Source organism: Hyperoodon ampullatus (genome assembly GCF_949752795.1).
Source record: "Hyperoodon ampullatus genome assembly, chromosome: X".
NCBI lineage: Eukaryota > Metazoa > Chordata > Mammalia > Artiodactyla > Ziphiidae > Hyperoodon > Hyperoodon ampullatus.
Genome location: NC_136913.1, coordinates 22,141,299 through 22,160,853, shown reverse-complemented (window position 1 = coordinate 22,160,853; position 19,555 = coordinate 22,141,299). Strand labels below are relative to the sequence as shown.

Below are 19,555 nucleotides of genomic sequence, written 5' to 3'. Positions count from 1 at the left end.
GTTCAAATAATTTCATTCCCTTAGGCAGAATATTCAGTTATGAGCTTGAGTCAAACTGTAGGAGACAAGTTGGAGATTCCTTAGAAAGTGGGCTTCTAATGGAAATGCTGACAATCCATTAACAGCAGGAGGGCTAGTGGCTGCCACTAAAAATATAGTCAAAGATTACAGTAATAAAAACATATTAAAAAATGCCTGCTAGGGGCTTCCCTGGTGGTACAGTGGTTGAGAATCTGCCTGCCTATGCCAGGGACACGAGTTCGAGCCCTGGTCCGGGAAGATCCCACATGCCGAGGAGCAACTAAGCCCATGCGCCACAACTACTGAGCCTGCTTTCTAGAGCCCGTGAGCCACAACTACTGAGCCCGTGTGCCGCAACTACTGAAGCCCACACGCCTAGAGCCCGTGCTTCACAACATGAGAAGCCACCGCAATGAGAAGCCCGCGCACTGCAATGAAGAGCAGCCAGCCCCTGCTCGCCGCAACTAGAGAAAGCCTGCACACGGCAACGAAGACCAACGCAGCCAAAAGTAAAATAAATTTAAAAAAAATTTAAAAATAGAAATGCCTGTTAGAAGTTCAAGGATTTTTTTTCACATTGCCATTAATAATAGGCCGCCCTATCCTTTTGGCATTTGATTTTGTCTCATAAATGGGCTTGATCTAAATTAATGCTGTTGTACTACAGCATTTTTTTTCTGTTTGATTTTGAGGGGTTTGGATGTCTTTTGGCATAATTATCAATGCCTTTAATGGAAGATGAATAATCGGTGTATTCGTAGAATTATGGAGTTTTAAATCTGGAAAGGATCTCAGTGATCAGCAAGTCATCTCTCTTGTATCTGCTAGAGGAGATTTGAGCTCCTAAAAAGTAATGGGCTACAACTTAAAAAGGGAAAATGACTGCGGGGGAATTGATGTTGTGCCTGAGGCCTTAATATTTTCTTACCTGGGACATTATTGCAATGCCCTTTGGCCTAATCTCCTTGCCTCAATTATCTTTCTTTCTTCCTACCGTATCTTTTTTTGATGGTAAAAATGGTATGTTCATTGTAGAACTATTAGAAAGTAAAGAAAATAATAAAAGAGACTAAAAATCACTTCTAGCCTCATCACCCAGAGTAGTCACTGCTAATATTTGGCGGGTACTGCCCCCATCTTTTTTCTATCTACATGTATATATTTCCTTTTACAAAATTGGGTTCATGCAGAACATACTATTCTAAAATCATTTTTACTTTGCAATAGCTCATGAACATTTTCTCACATTACTGAATATTCTTTAAGGACTTGCTTTTCATCAGCTGCTTAGTGTATAATCTCAGAGTTGTGCAAGATTTCTCTAACCTGTTTAGGGAGTTTGACGTTTTGTCTGTTGACACTGCAATGAATGTCCATGTACACAAATTTACATCTCTGATTATCTCCTCAGGAAAAAAAGTTTTTGTGCCTATTGCCCAATTACCCCTCTGAACAGCACTGCTATTTTACCCTTCCACCAGCAATAACAGGAGTGTAGTCTTTTTCCTGACCCTCACCAACACTGGCCATTACAAATTAAAAAAAAAAATATTGGGGGAGTGACATCATCAAGATGGCAACATAGGTCATTCCTGACTTTGTTCTCCCTCACAAGAAGAACTAACAACTATTCACAGAGAAGACACCACTGAGAGAATCCTAGAACACTTGGGTGAGGCTGAAGCACCCCCTGCACCACAGAGACCAAGACAGGTGGCATTAGAAGTGTAAGAGGAGCTGCTACGTGCTCACCACACTGCTCCTCCCCCAGGCCAGCACGGCACTGTGGAGAAATCTCCCCCGAGCCTCTGGTTCCTCCAGTGGCGAAAGAGGCCCAGATGGACATCCAGCTCTCCCAGCACTGTGGGTTCTTTCTTGAGACACCATCTCTGGTCTTACCCCATGGTGATTGCAGAGGAATCTGAAGGACTTGACCACTGAGAATCTCATCATGCCACAACCAGCACTCTGATCTTGGCGGACCAAGTTCCTATGTGCAGTGTCCAAGTAGTAGCCCCAGCCAGGAACTTTGTCCATCTGCAGAGTCGAGTCATTGGTGCCATCTGACCTGGGAACTCAGTGGAGTCCAAGTCTGTCTGATTTGGGTCCTCAAAGATTTTTGGCCCTGGAGCCCGGTCTGTCCCCGCACATCCAGGGGAGCTGAGTTTTAACCCCCACTGACTGCTGAGTGAAGCTCCCAGCCCCACCCAACCAGAAAGCCTTGCCAGAACACCTGGGAAGCTGCATAGCCCAGCAATACTTAAGCACAGAGTCTGGCAGGCAGAGCTGACGGACGGCAGAGCAAAGCCAGTGGCTGTGTTCAGCTAGGGAACTTAGGGTGCAGGTCAGCTTGAATCAAGACCACCAACAAAGAGCCTTTCTGGCCTTGGAATTAGTTCTCCCACCGTGCCCAGGAAGGGAACCTAATTCACAGCCCCACTCATTGCTGAATACACCTTGCAGCCCACCCGACCATGGAATCTAACTAGAGCACATGGGAAGCTGCCTAGCCCATCCAACAACCCTGCATACAGTGGCACTTGAACAGAGAGCAAAACTGATGGCCCTGTCTGGCCAGGGAATTCAGTACACACTCTTGCCTGACTCAGGTCCCCAAACAACAAGCCGTACAGGCCCTGGGGCCTATTCCGCTGCCCTACCAGGGAAGAGAAGGTAATTCATAGCTCCATCTACCGCTGAGTATAGTACCCAGTCATGACCATCTAGTAATCCTGACCAGAAAACCCAGCAAGCTGTGGAGCCCAACCTACAGCCTCACTTGTGCAGGGAACCAAATCAGCAGTCCTATCCAACTGTTCTCAGGCAGCAGCAAGCCCTCCCTGCCCCGTCACCTCAGAACTTGGGCAGTGGCCTCACCCCAAAATAAACCCTGATAGCAAACCATTCCTGCCCAAGGATGTTACCAGCAAACACATCCAGAAACCCAAACTGAGCTGTCTCTGCCAAAGCACACATGTAAAGTCTGGAAGAGAAGACCACTTACTCAAATGTGCATATACCGATGTAAGAAATCAAAGATCATGAAAAATCTGGTTAATATGACAGCAAAGGAAACTAATAAAGCTCCAATTACTGACCCTAAATAAATGGACATCTCTGAACTTTCGGACAAAGAATTCAGAATAATCCTCCTAAAGAAGTTTAGTGAACTACAAGCACACAGAGACAACAAAATTAGGAAAACCATACATGAACAAAATGAGAAACTCAACAAAGAAATAGGAACCATTAAAAAAAAAAAACCCAAACAGAAACCCTAGAACTGAAAAATATGATCACTGAAGAACTCAACAATGAGCTTCAAAAGCAGACTCTACTAGGCACAAGGAACCTAGAAGTCAAGAAACTATCCAGTCAGAAGCAAAAAGAAAAAACAATGAAGAAGAGTGAATAAAACCTATGGGAATTACAGGACACAATCAAAAGAAACAGTTTGTGCATTATGGGAATTCCAGAAGGAGAAGATAAAGAGAAAGAGACAAAGTGTATTATTTAAATCAATAATGGCTGAAAACCTCCCACAACTTGGGAGAGAAAGGGACATCCAGATCCATAAGGCAAAAAGGACACCATATAGGTTAAACCTGAGTAGGGCTACACTGAGATTATAATTAAATTGTCAAAAGACAAAGACAAAAAATTTTGAAAGCAGCAGTAGAAAAGAGAAATTACAAACACTGGAACCCTCATAAGACTTCTGGTAGATTTCTCAACAGAAACGTTTCATGTCAGGAGAGAATGGAAATGGTATATTCAAATTTTTGAAAAAAAACATCAACCAAGAATTCTATGCCTGGCAAAGCTATCCTTCAGAAATGAAGGAGAGATAAAGGTATTCCTGAAGAAACAAAACCTGAGGGAGTTTATCACCACGAGATCTGCCTTACAAGAAAGGCTAAAGGGAGTTCTTTGAGTAAAAGGACACTAAATAACATCATAAAACATAAGAAGGTAGCATAAAACTCACTGGTAATGGTAAGTATATAGTCAAAGTTAGATTCTGTAATGTAACAGTGGTACATAATTCACTTATAACTGTATGTTAAAAGTTAGAAAACAGGACTTCCCTGGTGGTGCAGTGGTTGAGAATCCACCTGCCAATGCGGGGGACACGGGTTTGATCCCTGGTGTGGGAAGATCCCACATGCCTGTGCACCACAACTACGGAGTCTGTGCTCTAGAGCCTGTGAGCCACAACTACTGAGGCCATGTGCCACAACTACTGAAGCCCGCATGCCTAGAGCCTGTGCTCTGCAACAAGAGAAGCCACCGCAATGAGAAGCATGCACACCACAACAAAGAGTAGCCCCCACTCGCCACAACTAGAGAAAGCCTGCACACAGCAACGAAGACCCAATGAAGCCATAAATAATTAAATAAATAAATAAGTAAATAATACTTTAAAAAGTTAGAAAACATAGTAAAAATAACCATGACTACAATAATTTGATATTGGTTACACAATATTTAATAATATATCAACTGTCCAGCAACAATAACCTAAAATGTGAGGGAGAGGACGAGCAAAAGTAGAGTTTAGGAAGTCTATTGAACTTAAGTCATTATCAGTTTAAAATAGGGTGTTATTATTTTAATATAGTCTGTGTAAGCCTCATGGTAATGATAAGGCAAAAACCTGTATTATTTACACAAAAGAACATGATAAAGTTGTCAAAGCATACTGATACCAAAAGACATCAAAACACACACAAAAAACACATCAAGATATGAAACAAGGACCAGAGGAACTACAAAACAGCCAGAAAACAATTAACAAAATGGCAATAATAAGTCCTTCCCTATCAATAATTACTTTTAACATAAATGGACTAGATTCTGCAGTCAAAAGATACAGAATGGCTAAATGGTTAAAAAAAAAAACAAGATCCAACAATATGTTGCCCACAAGAGGTTCACTGTAACCTTAAAGACACACACAGACTGAAAATAAAGGGGTGGAACTCAATATTAAAAAAAAACCCAATCCAAAAATGGGCAGAAGACCTAAATAGACATTTCTCCAAAGAAGACATACAGATGGGCAAGAAGCACATGAAAAGCTGCTCATCATCACTAATTATTAGAGAAACGCAAATCAAAACTACAGTGAGGTATCACCTCACACCAGTTAGAATGGGCATCATCAGAAAATCTACAAGCAACAAATGCTGGAGAGGGTGTGGAGAAAAGGGAACCCTCTTGCACTGTTGGTGGGAATGTAAATTGATACAGCCACTATGGAGAACAGTATGGACGTTCCTTAAAAAACTGAAAATAGAATTACCATATGACCCAGCAATCCCACTACTGGGCATATACCCAGAGAAAACCATAATTCAAAAAGACACATGCACCCCAATGTTCATTGCAGCACTATTTACAATAGTCAGGTCATGGAAGCAATCTAAATGCCCATCGACAGACGAATGGATAAAGAAGATGTGGTACATATATACCATGGAATATTACTCAGCTATAAAAAGGAACGAAATTGGGTCATTTGTAGAGACGTGGATGGATCTGGAGACTGTCATACAGAGTGAAGTCAGTCAGAAAGAGAAAAACAAATATCGTATATTAACGCATATATGTGGAACCTAGAAAAATGGTACAGATGAACCGGTTTGCAAGGCAGAAATAGAGACACAGATGTAGAGAACAAATGTAGGGACACCAGGGGGGGAAAGTGGCAGGGGTGGTGGTGGTGGTGGTGGGATGAACTGGGAGATTGGGATTGACATGTATACACTAATATGTATAAAATAGATAATAAGAACCTGCTGTATAAAAAATTTTTAATTTAAAAATTTAAAAATAAAATTTAAAAAAACGAAAAAAAAGAAAAGAAAGGGGTGGAAAAAGATAATCCAAGCAAATGGTATATTTTAAGAAGTCAGGGGTAGGTGTACTTACATGAGACAAAATAGACTTTATAGTAAAAATAGTACAAAGAGACAAAGAACGTCAACATATAATGATAAAGGGGTCAATCCATCAAGAAGATATAATAATTGTGGATATTTATGCATCCAACATTGGAGCACCCAAATATATAAAGCAGACCTAAATTGAGAAACAGCAATACAATAATAGTTGGGGACTAATACCCGACTCTCAACAATGGATAGATCATCCACACAGGGAATCAATAAGAAAACAGTGGATATGAACAATGCTATAGATCAACTGAACCTAAGAGACATATACAGGATATTCTATCCAATAACAGCCAAATATACACTCCTAAGTGCATACGGAACATTTTTTAGAATAGACCATATGTTAGGCCACAAAACAAGTCTAAGCAAATTTAAGAATATTGAAATCATACCAAGTATCTTCTCTGACCACAATGGTATGAAACTAGAAATCAGTAACAGGAAAAAAACTAGAAAATTCACAAACACATGGAAATTAAATAATATTCTCCTGACCCATCAAAGAAGAAAGGGGAAATAATGTATCTTGAGACAGATGAAAAATGGAAATACTACATACCAAAACTTATGGCATGCGCCAAAAGCAATTCTAAGAGGGAAGTTCATAGCAATAAATGCCTACATTAAGAAATAAGAAAAATCTCAAATAACGTAACTCTATACCTTAAGGAACCAGAAAGAGCAGAACAAACTGAGCCCAAAGTTAGCAGAAGGAAGGAAATAAAGATTAGAGCAGAAACAAATGAGATAGAGAATAGGAAGACAATAGAAAAGATTAACAACACTTTAACAATACTAAGAGTCCTTGGAAAAGATAAACAAGGTTGTCAGACCTTTAGCTAGACTCACCAAGAAACAAAGAGAGGACTCAAATCAACAAAATTATAAATGAAAAGGGAGACATTACCACTGATACCACAGAAATACAAAGGATTATAAGAGGCTACTATGGACAATTTATACACCAACAAACTGGACAACCTAGAATAAATGGACACATTTTTAGAAACATACAACCTAACAAGACTGAATCAGGAAGAAAGAATATCTGAACAGACCAATTAGTATTAAGGAGATTGAATCATTAATCAAGAATCTCCCAATGAAGAAAAGCCCAGGACCAGATGGCTTCACTGGTGAATTTTAGCAAACATTTAAAGAAGAATTAACGCCAATCCTTCCCAAAATATTGAGGAGGTGGGAAACTCCGAAACTCGTTTTACAAGGTCAGCATTACCCTCATACCAAAGCCAGAAAAGGACACTCTCAGAAAAGAAAGTCATAGGCCAATATCCTTTAAGAATATAGGTGCAAAAATTCTCAGTAAAATACTAGCAAACTGAATTCAGCAGCACGTTAAAAAGATCTTTCACCATGACCAAGTGGGATTTATCCCTGAGATGCAAGGATAGTTCAGACACAAATCCATCAATGTGATGCATCAATTAATAGAATAAAAGGAAAAAAATCAGATGATCATCCCTATAGATGCAGAAAAAGCATTTGACAAAATTTAACTATTTATGACAGTTGTTAAAAACTATGAACTAGGTATAGAAGGAACATACCACAACATAATAAAGGCCATATATGACCGTCCCACAGCTAACATCATACTCAATTGTGAAAGGTTAAAAACCTGTCCTCTAAAATCAGGAACAAGGCAAGGCTGCCCACTCTCACCACTCCTATTCAACATAGTACTCAAAGTCCTAGCCAGAGCAATCAGGCAAGAAAAAGATATAAAAGGCATTAGGATTGGAAAGGAAGAAGTAAAATAGTCTCTATTTGCATATGACATGATTTTATACATAGAAAATTCTAGAGACTCCATCAGTAAACTGCTAGATCTCATCAATTCAGTAAAGTTGCAGGATACAAAATTAACATACAAAAATCAGTAGCATTTCTGTACACTGATAATGAATTATATGGAAAAGAGACTTAAATTATCCCATTTACAGTAGCATCAAAAAGAATAGAATACTGGGGCTTCCCTGGTGGCTCAGTGGTTGAGAGTCCACCTGCCGATGCAGGGGATGCGGGTTTGTGCCCCGGTCCGGGAAGATCCCACATGCCGTGGAGCGGCTGGGCCCGTGAGCCATGGCCGCTGAGCTTGTGCATCCAGAGCCTGTGCTCCACAACGGGAGAGGCCACAACAGTGAGAGGCCTGCGTACCACAAAAAAAAAAAAGAATAGAATACTTAATTTAACCAAGGAGGTGAAAGATATTTGCACTGAAAGCTACAAGACACTGAAGAAAGAAATCCAAGAAGACACCAATAACTGGAAAGATATCCCAGGCTCATGGATTGAGAGAATTGTTAAAATGTCCATAGTACCCGAAGCCATCTACAGATTCAATGCAATTCCTATCAAGATTCTAATTGCATTTTTTTCAGAAATAGAAAAAAAAGTCCTAAAATTTATATGGAACCACAAAAGACCCCGCCTGGACAGCCAAAACAATCTTGAGAAAGAAGAACAAAGTGGGAGGCATCACACTTCTTGCTTTCAAGCTACACTATAAAGCTGTAGTAATCAAAACAGTATGACAGTGGCATAATAACAGACACATAGACCAACAAAACAGAATTGAGAGCCCAGGAGTAAACCCATGCAAGGGAGCCAAAAATACTCACTAGAGAAAAGACAGTATCTTCAATAAATGGTGCTAGAAAATTGGACATTTACATGTAAAAGAATGAAAGTAGACCCCTGTCTTACACCACCCACGAAAATTAACTTGAAATAGATTAAAGATTTCAATGTGAGATCACAATCCATAAAATTCCCAGTAGAAAACATCAGAGCAAAACTCCTTGACATGAGTCTTGGCAATGATTTTTCGAATATGACACCTAAGGCACAAGCAACAAAATAAATGAGACTACATCAAACTGGAAAACTTTGCATGGCAAAAGAAACCACCTACAAAAGAGTTTTCAGACTTCCGGGTAAGATGGCGGAAGAGTAAGACGCGGAGATCACCTTCCTCCTCACGGATACACCAGAAATACAGCTACACGTGGAACAACTCCTACAGAACACCTACTGAACGCTGGCAGAAGACCCCAGACCTCCCAAAAGGCAAGAAACTCCCCACATACCTGGGTAGGGCAAAGCGGAGAGATTCCCGCACAGAGGATCGGTGCCGAGCGGCACTCACCAGCCCGAGAGGCTTGTCTGCTCGCCCGCCGGGGCGGGCGGCGCTGGAAGCTGAGGCTCGGGCTTCGGTCAGAGCGCAGGGAGAGGACTGGGGCTGGCGGCGAGAACTCAGCCTGAAGGGGGCTAATGTGCCACAGCTAGCCGGGAGGGAGTCCGGGAAAACTCTGGAGCTGCCGAACAGGCAAGAGACTTGTTCTTCCCTCTTGGTTTCCTGCTGCGCGAGGAGAGGGGATTAAGAGCGCTGCTTAAAGGGGCTCCACAGACGGGCGCGAGTCGCGACTGAAAGCGCGGAGCCCAGTGACGGGCGTGGGACGCTGGGGCTGCTGCTGCCGCCGCCAAGAAGCCCGTGTGCGAGCGCAGGTCACTGTCCACACCGCCCTTCCGGGAGCCTGAGCAGCCCGCCACTGCCGGGGTCCCGGGATCCAGGGGCGGCTTCCCTGGGAGAACGCACGGCGCGCCTCGGGCTGGTGCAACGTCACGCCGACCTCTGCCGCTGCAGGCTCGCCCCGCACTCCGTGCCCCTCCCTCCCGCCCGGCCTGAGTGAGCCAGAGTTCCCGAAGAGGCTGCTCCTTTAACCCTTTCCTGTCTGAGCGAAGAACAGACGCCCTCCGGCGACCTACACGCAGAGGCGGGGCCAAATCCAAAGCTGAGACCCGGGAGCTGTGAGAACAAAGAAGAGAAAGGGAAACCTCTCCCAGCAGCCTCAGAAGCAGCGGATTAAAGCTCCACAATCAACTTGATGTACCCTGCATCTGTGGAATACATGAATAGACAACAAATCATCCCAAATTGAGGAGCCAGGAGTCAGTACTGTGCCTCTGAGGTGGGAGAGCCAACTTCAGGACACTGGTCCACAAGAGACCTCCCAGCTCCACATAATATCAAACGGCGAAAATCTTCCAGAGATCTCCATCTCAACACCAGCACCCAGCTTCACTCAACGACCAGCAAGCTACAGTGCTGGACACCCTATGCCAAACAACTAGCAAGACAGGAACACAACGCCACCCATTAGCAGAGAGGTGGCCTAAAATCATAAAAAGTCTGCAGACACCCCAAAACATACCACCAGACGTGGACCTGCCCACCAGAAAGACAAGATCCAGCCTCATCCACCAGAACACAGGCACTAGTCCCCTCGACCAGGAAGCCTACACAACCCACTAAACCAACCTTAGCCACTGGGGACAGACACCAAAAACAACAGGAACTACGAACCTGCAGCCGGCAAAAAGGAGACCCCAAACACAGTAACATAAGCAAAATGAGAAGACAGAAAAACACACAGCAGGAGAAGGAGCAAGATAAAAACCCACCAGACCTAACAAATGAAGAGGTAATAGGCAGTCTATCTGAAAAAGAATTCAGAATAATGATAGTAAAGATGATCCAAAATCTTGGAAATAGAATAGACAAAATGCAAGAAACAGTTAACAAGGACCTAGTAGAACTAAAGATGAATCAAGCATCGATTAAAAACACAATAAATGAAATGAAAAATACTCTAGATGGGATCAATAGCAGAATAACTGAGGCAGAAGAACGGATAAGTGAGGTGGAAGATAAAATAGTGGAAATAACTAATGCAGAGCAAAATAAAGAAAAAAGAATGAAAAGAACAGAGGACAATATCAGAGACCTCTGGGACAACATTAAACGCACCAACATTCGAATTATAGGGGTTCCAGAAGAAGAAGAGAAAAAGAAAGGGACTGAGAAAATATTTGAAGAGATTATAGTTGAAAACTTCCCTAATATGGGAAAGGAAATAGTTAATCAAGTCCAAGAAGCACAGAGAGTCCCATACAGAATAAATCCAAGGAGAAATACGCCAAGACACATATTAATCAAACTGTCAAAAATTAAACACAAAGAAATCATATTAAAAGCAGCAAGGCAAAAACAACAAATAACACACAAGGGAATCCCCATCAGGATAACAGCTGATCTCTCAGCAGAAACTCTACAAGCCAGAAGGGAGTGGCAGGACATAATTAAAGTGATGAAGGAGAAAAACCTGCAACCAAGATTACTCTACCCAGCAAGGATCTCATTCAGATTTGATGGAGAAATTAAAACATTTACAGACAAGCAAAAGCTGAGAGAGTTCAGCACCACCAAACCAGCTTTACAACAAATGCTAAAGGAACTTCTCTAGGCAAGAAACACAACAGAAGGAAAAGACCTACAATAACGAACCCAAAACAATTAAGAAAATGGGAATAGGAACATACATATCGATAATTACCTTAAATGTAAATGGACTAAACGCTCCCACCAAAAGACACAGATTGGCTGAATGGATACAAAAACAAGACCCATATATATGCTGTCTACAAGAGACCCACTTCAGACCTAGAGACACATACAGACTGAAAATAAGGGGATGGAAAAAGATATTCCATGCAAATGGAAACCAAAAGAAAGCTGGAGTAGCAATTCTCATATCAGACAAAATAGACTTTAAAATAAAGACTACTAGAAGAGACAAAGAAGGACACTACATAATGATCAAGGGATCGATCCAAGAAGAAGATATAACAATTGTAAATATTTATGCACCCAACATAGGAGCACCTCAATACATAAGGCAAACACTAACAGCCATAAAAGGAGAAATCGACAGTAACACAATCATAGTAGGGGACTTTAACACCCCACTTTCACCAATGGACAGATCATCCAAAATGAAAATAAATAAGGAAACACAAGCTTTAAATGATACATTAAACAAGATGGACTTAATTGATATTTATAGGACATTCCATCCAAAAACAACAGAATACACATTTTTCTCAAGTGTTCATGGAACATTCTCCAGGATAGATCATATCTTGGGTCACAAATCAAGCCTTGGTAAATTTAAGAAAATTGAAATTGTATCAAGTATCTTTTCCGACCACAATGCTATGAGACTAGATATCAATTACAGGAAAAGAGCTATAAAAAATACAAACACATGGAGGCTAAACAATACATTACTTAATAACGAAGTGATCACTGAAGAAATCAAAGAGGAAATAAAAAAATACCTAGAAACAAATGACAATGGAGACACGACGACCCAAAACCTATGGGATGCAGCAAAAGCAGTTCTAAGAGGGAAGTTTATAGCAATACAATCCCACCTTAAGAAACAGGAAATATCTCGAATAAACAACCTAACCTTGCACCTAAAGCAATTAGAGAAAGAAGAACAAAAACATCCCAAAGTTAGCAGAAGGAAAGAAATCATAAAAATCAGATCAGAAATAAATGAAAAAGAAATGAAGGAAACAATAGCAAAGATCAATAAAACTAAAAGCTGGTTCTTTGAGAAGATAAACAAAATTGATAAACCATTAGCCAGACTCATCAAGAAAAAAAGGGAGAAGACTCAAATCAATAGAATTAGAAATGAAAAAGGAGAAGTAACAACTGACACTGCAGAAATACAAAAGATCGTGAGAGATTACTATAAGCAACTCTATGCCAATGAAATGGACAACCTGGAAGAAATGGACAAATTCTTAGAAATGCACAACCTGCCAAGACTGAATCAGGAAGAAATAGAACATATGAACAGACCAATCACAAGCACTGAAATTGAAACTGTGATAAAAAATCTTCCAACAAACAAAAGCCCAGGACCAGATGGCTTCACAGGCGAATTCTATCAAGCATTTAGAGAAGAGCTAACACCTATCCTTCTCAAACTCTTCCAAAATATAGCAGAGGGAGGAACACTCCCAAACTCATTCTACGAGGCCACCATCACCTTGATACCAAAACCAGACAAGGATGTCACAAAGAAAGAAAACTACAGGCCAATATCACTGATGAACATAGATGCAAAAATCCTCAACAAAATACTAGCAAACAGAATCCAACAGCACATTAAAAGGATCATACACCATGATCAAGTGGGGTTTATCCCAGGAATGCAAGGATTCTTCAATATACGCAAATCAATCAACGTGATACACCAGATTAACAAATTGAAGGAGAAAAACCATATGATCATCTCAATAGATGCAGAGAAAGCTTTCGACAAAATTCAACACCCATTCATGATAAAAACCCTGCAGAAAGTAGGCATAGAGGGAACTTTCCTCAACATAATAAAGGCCATATATGACAAACCCACAGCCAGCATCGTCCTCAATGGTGAAAAACTGAAACCATTTCCACTAAGATCAGGAACAAGACAAGGTTGCCCACTCTCACCACTCTTATTCAACATAGTTTTGGAAGTTTTAGCCACAGCAATCAGAGAAGAAAAGCAAATAAAAGGAATCCAAATTGGAAAAGAAGAAGTAAAGCTGTCACTGTTTGCAGATGACATGATACTATACATAGAGAATCCTAAAGATGCTACCAGAAAACTACTAGAGCTAATCAATGAATTTGGTAAAGTTGCAGGATACAAAATTAATGCACAGAAATCTCTGGCATTCCTATATACTAATGATGAAAAATCTGAAAGTGAAATCAAGGAAACACTCCCATTTACCATTGCAACAAAAAGAATAAAATATCTAGGAATAAACCTACCTAAGGAGACAAAAGACCTGTATGCAGAAAATTATAAGACACTGATGAAAGAAATTAAAGATGATACAAATAGATGGAGAGATGTACCATGTTCTTGGATTGGAAGAATCAACATTGTGAAAATGACTCTACTACCCAAAGCAATCTACAGATTCAATGCAATCCCTATCAAAATACCACTGGCATTTTTCACAGAACTAGAACAAAAAATTTCACAATTTGTATGGAAACACAAAAGACCCCGAATAGCCAAAGCAATCTTGAGAACGAAAAATGGAGCTGGAGGAATCAGGCTCCCTGACTTCAGACTATACTACAAAGCTGCAGTAATCAAGACAGTATGGTACTGGCACAAAAACAGAAAGATAGATCAATGGAACAGGATAGAAAGCCCAGAGATAAACCCACGGACATATGGTCACCTTATCTTTGATAAAGGAGGCAGGAATGTACAGTGGAGAAAGGACAGTCTCTTCAATAAGTGGTGTTGGGAAAACTGGACAGGGACATGTAAAAGTATGAGATTAGATCACTCCCTAACACCATACACAAAAATAAGCTCAAAATGGATTAAAGACCTAAATGTAAGGCCAGACACTATCAAACTCTTAGAGGACAACATAGGCAGAACACTCTATGACATAAATCACAGCAAGATCCTTTTTGACCCACCTCCTAGAGAAATGGAAATAAAGACAAAAATAAACACATGGGACCTAATGAAACTTAAAAGCTTTTGCACAGCAAAGGAAACCATAAACAAGACCAAAAGACAACCCTCAGAATGGGAGAAAATATTTGCAAATGAAGCAACTGACAAAGGATTAATCTCCAAAATTTATAAGCAGCTCATGCAGCTCAATAACAAAAAAACAAACAACCCAATCCAAAAATGGGCAGAAGACCTAAATAGACATTTCTCCACAGAAGATACACAGACTGCCAACAAACACATGAAAGGATGCTCAACATCTTTACTAATTAGAGAAATGCAAATCAAAACTACAATGAGATATCATCTCACACCAGTCAGAATGGCCATCATCAAAAAATCTAGAAACAATAAATGCTGGAGAGGGTGTGGAAAAAAGGGAACACTCTTGCACTGCTGGTGGGAATGTGAATTGGTACAGCCACTATGGAGAACGGTATGGAGGTTCCTTAAAAAACTACAAATAGAACTACCATATGACCCTGCAATCCCACTACTGGGCATATACCCTGAGAAAACCATAATTCAAAAAGAGTCATGTACCACAATGTTCATAGCAGCCCTATTTACAATAGCCCGGAGATGGAAACAACCTAAGTGTCCATCATCGGATGAATGGGTAAAGAAGATGTGGCACATACATACAATGGAATATTACTCAGCCATAAAAAGAAATGAAATTGAACTATTTGTAATGAGGTGGATGGACCTAGAGTCTGTCATACAGAGTGAAGTAAGTCAGAAAGAGAAAGACAAATACTGTATGCTGACACATATATATGGAATTTAAGAAAAAAAAAGGTCATGAAGAACATAGGGGTAAGACAGGAATAAAGACACAGACCTACTAGAGAATGGACTTGAGGATATGGGGAGGGGGAAGGGTAAGCTGTGACAAAGTGAAAGAGCGGCATGGACATATATACACTACCAAACGTAAGGTAGATAGCTAGTGGGAAGCAGCCGCATAGCACAGGGAGATCAGCTCGGTGCTTTGTGACCGCCTGGAGGGGTGGGATAGGGAGGGTGGGAGGGAGACGCAAAAGGGAGGGGATATGGGAACATATGTATACATATAACTGATTAAATTTGTGATAAAGCAAAAAAATAAAAAAATAAAAATAAATAAAAATAAATAAAAATAAAAAAAAATAAAAATAAAAAAAAATAAAATAAAATAAAAAAAAAAAAAAAAAAAGAAACCACCTACAAAATTAAAAGACAGCCTATGGAAAGGGAAAAATATTTACAAACCATGTACCTGATAAGGAATTAAAATCCAAAATATATAAAAATCTCATAAAGTTGAATAGCAAAAAACCAAGTAATCCAATTTAAAAATGGGCAAAGGACCTGAATAGACATTTTTTCCAAAGAATATATACCAATGGTTAACAAGTACATGAAAAGATGTTCAACATCACTAAATCAATAGGGAAATGCAGATCGAAACCACAATGAGATATCATCTCACACCTGTTAGAGTGTGAGCAATAAAAAGACAAGAGAACAAATGCTGGCAAGTATGTAAAGGGAATGCTTGTGCACTGTTGGTGGGATTGTCAACTGGTACAACCAATATAGAAACATTATGAAGGTTCCTCAAAAAATTCAAAATATGATCCAGAATTTCCACTTGTGGGAATACAGTTGACCCTTGAACAGGTTTGAACTGCATGGGTCCACTTTATACTTGGATTTTTTTCAGTATTAAATACTAAGGTACTACATGATCTACAGTTGGTTGAATCCACAGATGTAGAACTGTGAATGCAGAGGGCCAACTCCGATGTTTTACACTGATTTTTCGACGGCACAGAGGGTCAGCATCCATAACCCCCCCATTGTTCAAGGGTCAACTATTATATCTGAAGGAAATGAAAACACTGTGTTGAAGAGATAACTGCACCCCTGTGTTCATAGCAGCATTATTTGTAATAGTGAAGATATGGAAACAACCTAAGTGTCTGTCGATGGATGAATGGATAAAGTTGTGGTCTACACACACACACACACACACACACACAATGGATTATCATTCATCCATGTAAAAGGAGGAAATCCCGCCATTTGTGATAACACGGATGGACCTTGAGGGCATTTTGCCAAGTGAAATAAGTCAGAGAAAGACAAATACTGTATGATTTCACTGACAGATTGTGTTTACCAGAGGTAGGGAGTATGGCGACGGGAAATTGCATGAAGTGGGTCAAAAGGTACAAATTTCCAGTTATAAGATAAGTAAGTACTAGGCATGTAATGTACAACATGATCACCATAGTTAACATTGCTGTATGGTATATATGCAGGTTATGAGAGTACATCCTAAGAGTTTTCATCACAAGGAAAAAAAATTTGTATCCATATGAGATGATGGATGTTAACTAACCTTATTGTAGTAATCATTTCACGATTTAAGTGAAATCATTATGCTGTACACCTTAAACATACATAGTTTAAGAACCAGAAAGAGAAGTTCAATTGTTCATACAATTGAATTGTATGTCAATTCTATCTCAAAACTGGAAAAACTTTTAAAAGGTTGGGAAGATGAAAAATATCTTTAGCAATCTGATATATTAAAAAAGGTATCTCACATCAATCACTTTGCGTTAGTTTATTAGTGATGCCAAACATTTTTTAGAGTTCATTTATAAGTCTTTTATGAGTTACCTGTATGTGCCAAATGCTTGTTATCTTCTTTTTGGTTTCTAAGTTCTGTTTATATACTAAAATGCTTTATTTGTATTTAAATGTTGCAAAAATTTCCCCCTTTTTTTTCATTTGCATTGTACCTTATTTCATAGTGGTTTTTTTTTTTTTAGGTACAGAAGTTTTAAATTTTCTATATAGCCAAACATCAATCTTTTTTTTAATGGTTTCTTTTTTTGCTTTTATGCTCATACCCAAAGGTATTTCTACATCACCAATCTTACCATACCCCTCTCTTGATTAAAATCTTCCAGGGGCTCCTCGGGAGAAATCTATCCTCCTCCTGGGGCTCCAGCCTCAACTACCGTCACCCTATAGGCACTTGGGGTCCAGTCAGGCCAAGCAGTTATGCTTAGCCCTGTCTACTTAGCACCTTCTGTTTGGAAAGCCAGTCCTCATCCAGCCCCACGGGCTCACCAGCCATCTCCACCTCATCTTCCTGCATGTCACTGAAGCCCCAGCTTCGATATGACCACCAACTTTATCCTTTTCTTCCCCCCACGGCCCTCCTCACCCAGGTAACTCCACTCCAGCCCCCAGGGTCTCCTTGCTTGTCCTGGGACGTGCACTGCGTGCTCCCTTCTCGGAGTTCTGTGTGGAACGTGCTTCCCCCCGATTGCCATTCACGTGGTCCCCTCCTCACCTCTTTCAGGTCTCTGCTCAGACAGCATCTTCTCAGTGAGGCCTTCCCTGAGCGCCCTACTGACCTTTGCAGCCCACCTGTCTCCCCGGCCCACACCCCAGTCTGCTAACCTCTCTCGTTGTAGTTTTCTCTCAGACCATAGCTCCGTCTGACACACCTCATGTTTTGTTTGTTTATTGTGTGATTCCTCCCTCACATCCATGAGGGCAGGGATTTTTGTTTGATTTCCTGCTGCACTTCGAAGTGCCGAGGACATTGCCATTTGCCTGGCACATCATAGATAGCAGTTCGATTTGGAGATGGAGGAAAAGGCGGTAAGAAGGGATGAGTCCCAAGAACCAGCCGGGAGGATAATCTGATGTGGCAGCGTCTTCCTGCCCCAGAATCTCACTCAGCCCCTCCCCAGAGATAGTCTGGGGAACATGGGCTGTCATGCGAGCCTGCGTTCGTGCGTGCAAGTATTTAGAGCAGCAGCTCTCCTTCCTGCCTTGTTTCCCTACCGCCTCAGAAGGCTCCTTTAACAGGCGCTTGCTCTCCCTTCTCTCTCTAGAAGCAGATGTTCCAGGAGAGGAGTAGCCGGATGCTGCAGGCCTTGTCCCCGAAGCAGAGCCCTGTGAGCAGCCCCACCAGGAGCCGGTCCCCTTCACGCTCCCCGTCGCCCACCTTCTCGTGGCTCCCGAACAAAACCTCACCCCCCTCCTCACCCAAAGCCGCCTCAGCCTCCATCAGCAGCATGAGTGAGGGGGATGAGGACGAGAAGTAAAGGCTGCCGGCAGCCAACAAGAGCCACGCCACACAGGCCGGGGGGGGGCGGGGCTCGGGGGATGCCTGAGTGGTGTGGGAAGGGTAACAGTCGCAGGAGCTGCAGCTCAGCCAGGAGACCCTGAGCTCTGCTAAGGGAAGGCCTTGAGGCCAGCTCTCCCTCAGTCTCCACTCAGCCTAAGACTTGGACTCTGCATGGAGGTTTCCCGCCGGACAACCTATACAAACCTTCTTAGCATCACCTAGAACCACTCTACTTTAACCTCGCTAAGGAAAGATGCAGAGCATCCCTGGGAGACTTGCACTGAGTGGGGTGCCTTCTGCTTTGGTCCTTGCACTGGCCCCCACCAAGTATGCCACCTGTGGAAGCGGCTGTTCCCTCAATCTACTACTTCCAGCTCCTAAGGGCCCCGCACGTTGCCTCCTACCACCCAAGCTCTGCCAGAATAAAGTTGTTTCCAGTAGAGGTGGCAGAGTGCTTCTGAAATAGTCAAGCTACAGACAAATGCCAACCTTCTCAGTTTAGCCACGAGACCTGATGTTGCAACACATCAATTCTTTCCAGTTCCAGGAACGTGGCGTCTAGACCAAGCCTTGCTTTAGGCTACGTATATCAAAGGTCACCTAGTGTGAACCTCAACTTCTTATTCCAAGGACAGTTTTGTCAAGGAGAAGGCCACTTAAGGCGTAATGTCTCCTGGTTATACTCTTTCATCATTGGTTTGACTTCATTGTTTTCCAGAAACTACCTTAATCTGTGGGAAATGCAACAAAACAGATCATATATATATATACATATATATATGTATATGTGTATGTGTATGTATATGTATATGTATATGTATATGTATATAAAGGAGCCGCTTTGCTTTGGCTCCAAGTTTAGCAGATGGTAGATGTTTCCTGAAGCTTCTCCTTCAAGGATGCTATTATGGAATGGCTTTTCCCATTTCTGACCAGTTAACAGTTTCATAGACCTCAAGTAACGGTTTGATGTACCAAACCACATAGTATACCAATAGGGGGTGCTACCTGCACGTATC

At 41.3% G+C, this 19,555-nt stretch overlaps 1 protein-coding gene across 2 annotated transcripts in view; it reads left to right on the top strand.

Moving 5' to 3' along the window:
* Positions 1-18,513, top strand: part of PCYT1B (phosphate cytidylyltransferase 1B, choline) — a gene marked incomplete at both ends in the record, with an annotated part of 159,362 nt that extends 140,849 nt beyond the window's left edge. For both annotated transcript variants that reach the window (XM_079728284.1, XM_079728283.1), the window contains one exon: positions 18,301-18,513. In XM_079728284.1, the coding sequence (XP_079584410.1) occupies positions 18,301-18,513 (213 nt within the window). The remainder of the gene's footprint in view (positions 1-18,300) is intronic.
* Positions 18,514-19,555: the final 1,042 nt, after the last annotated feature.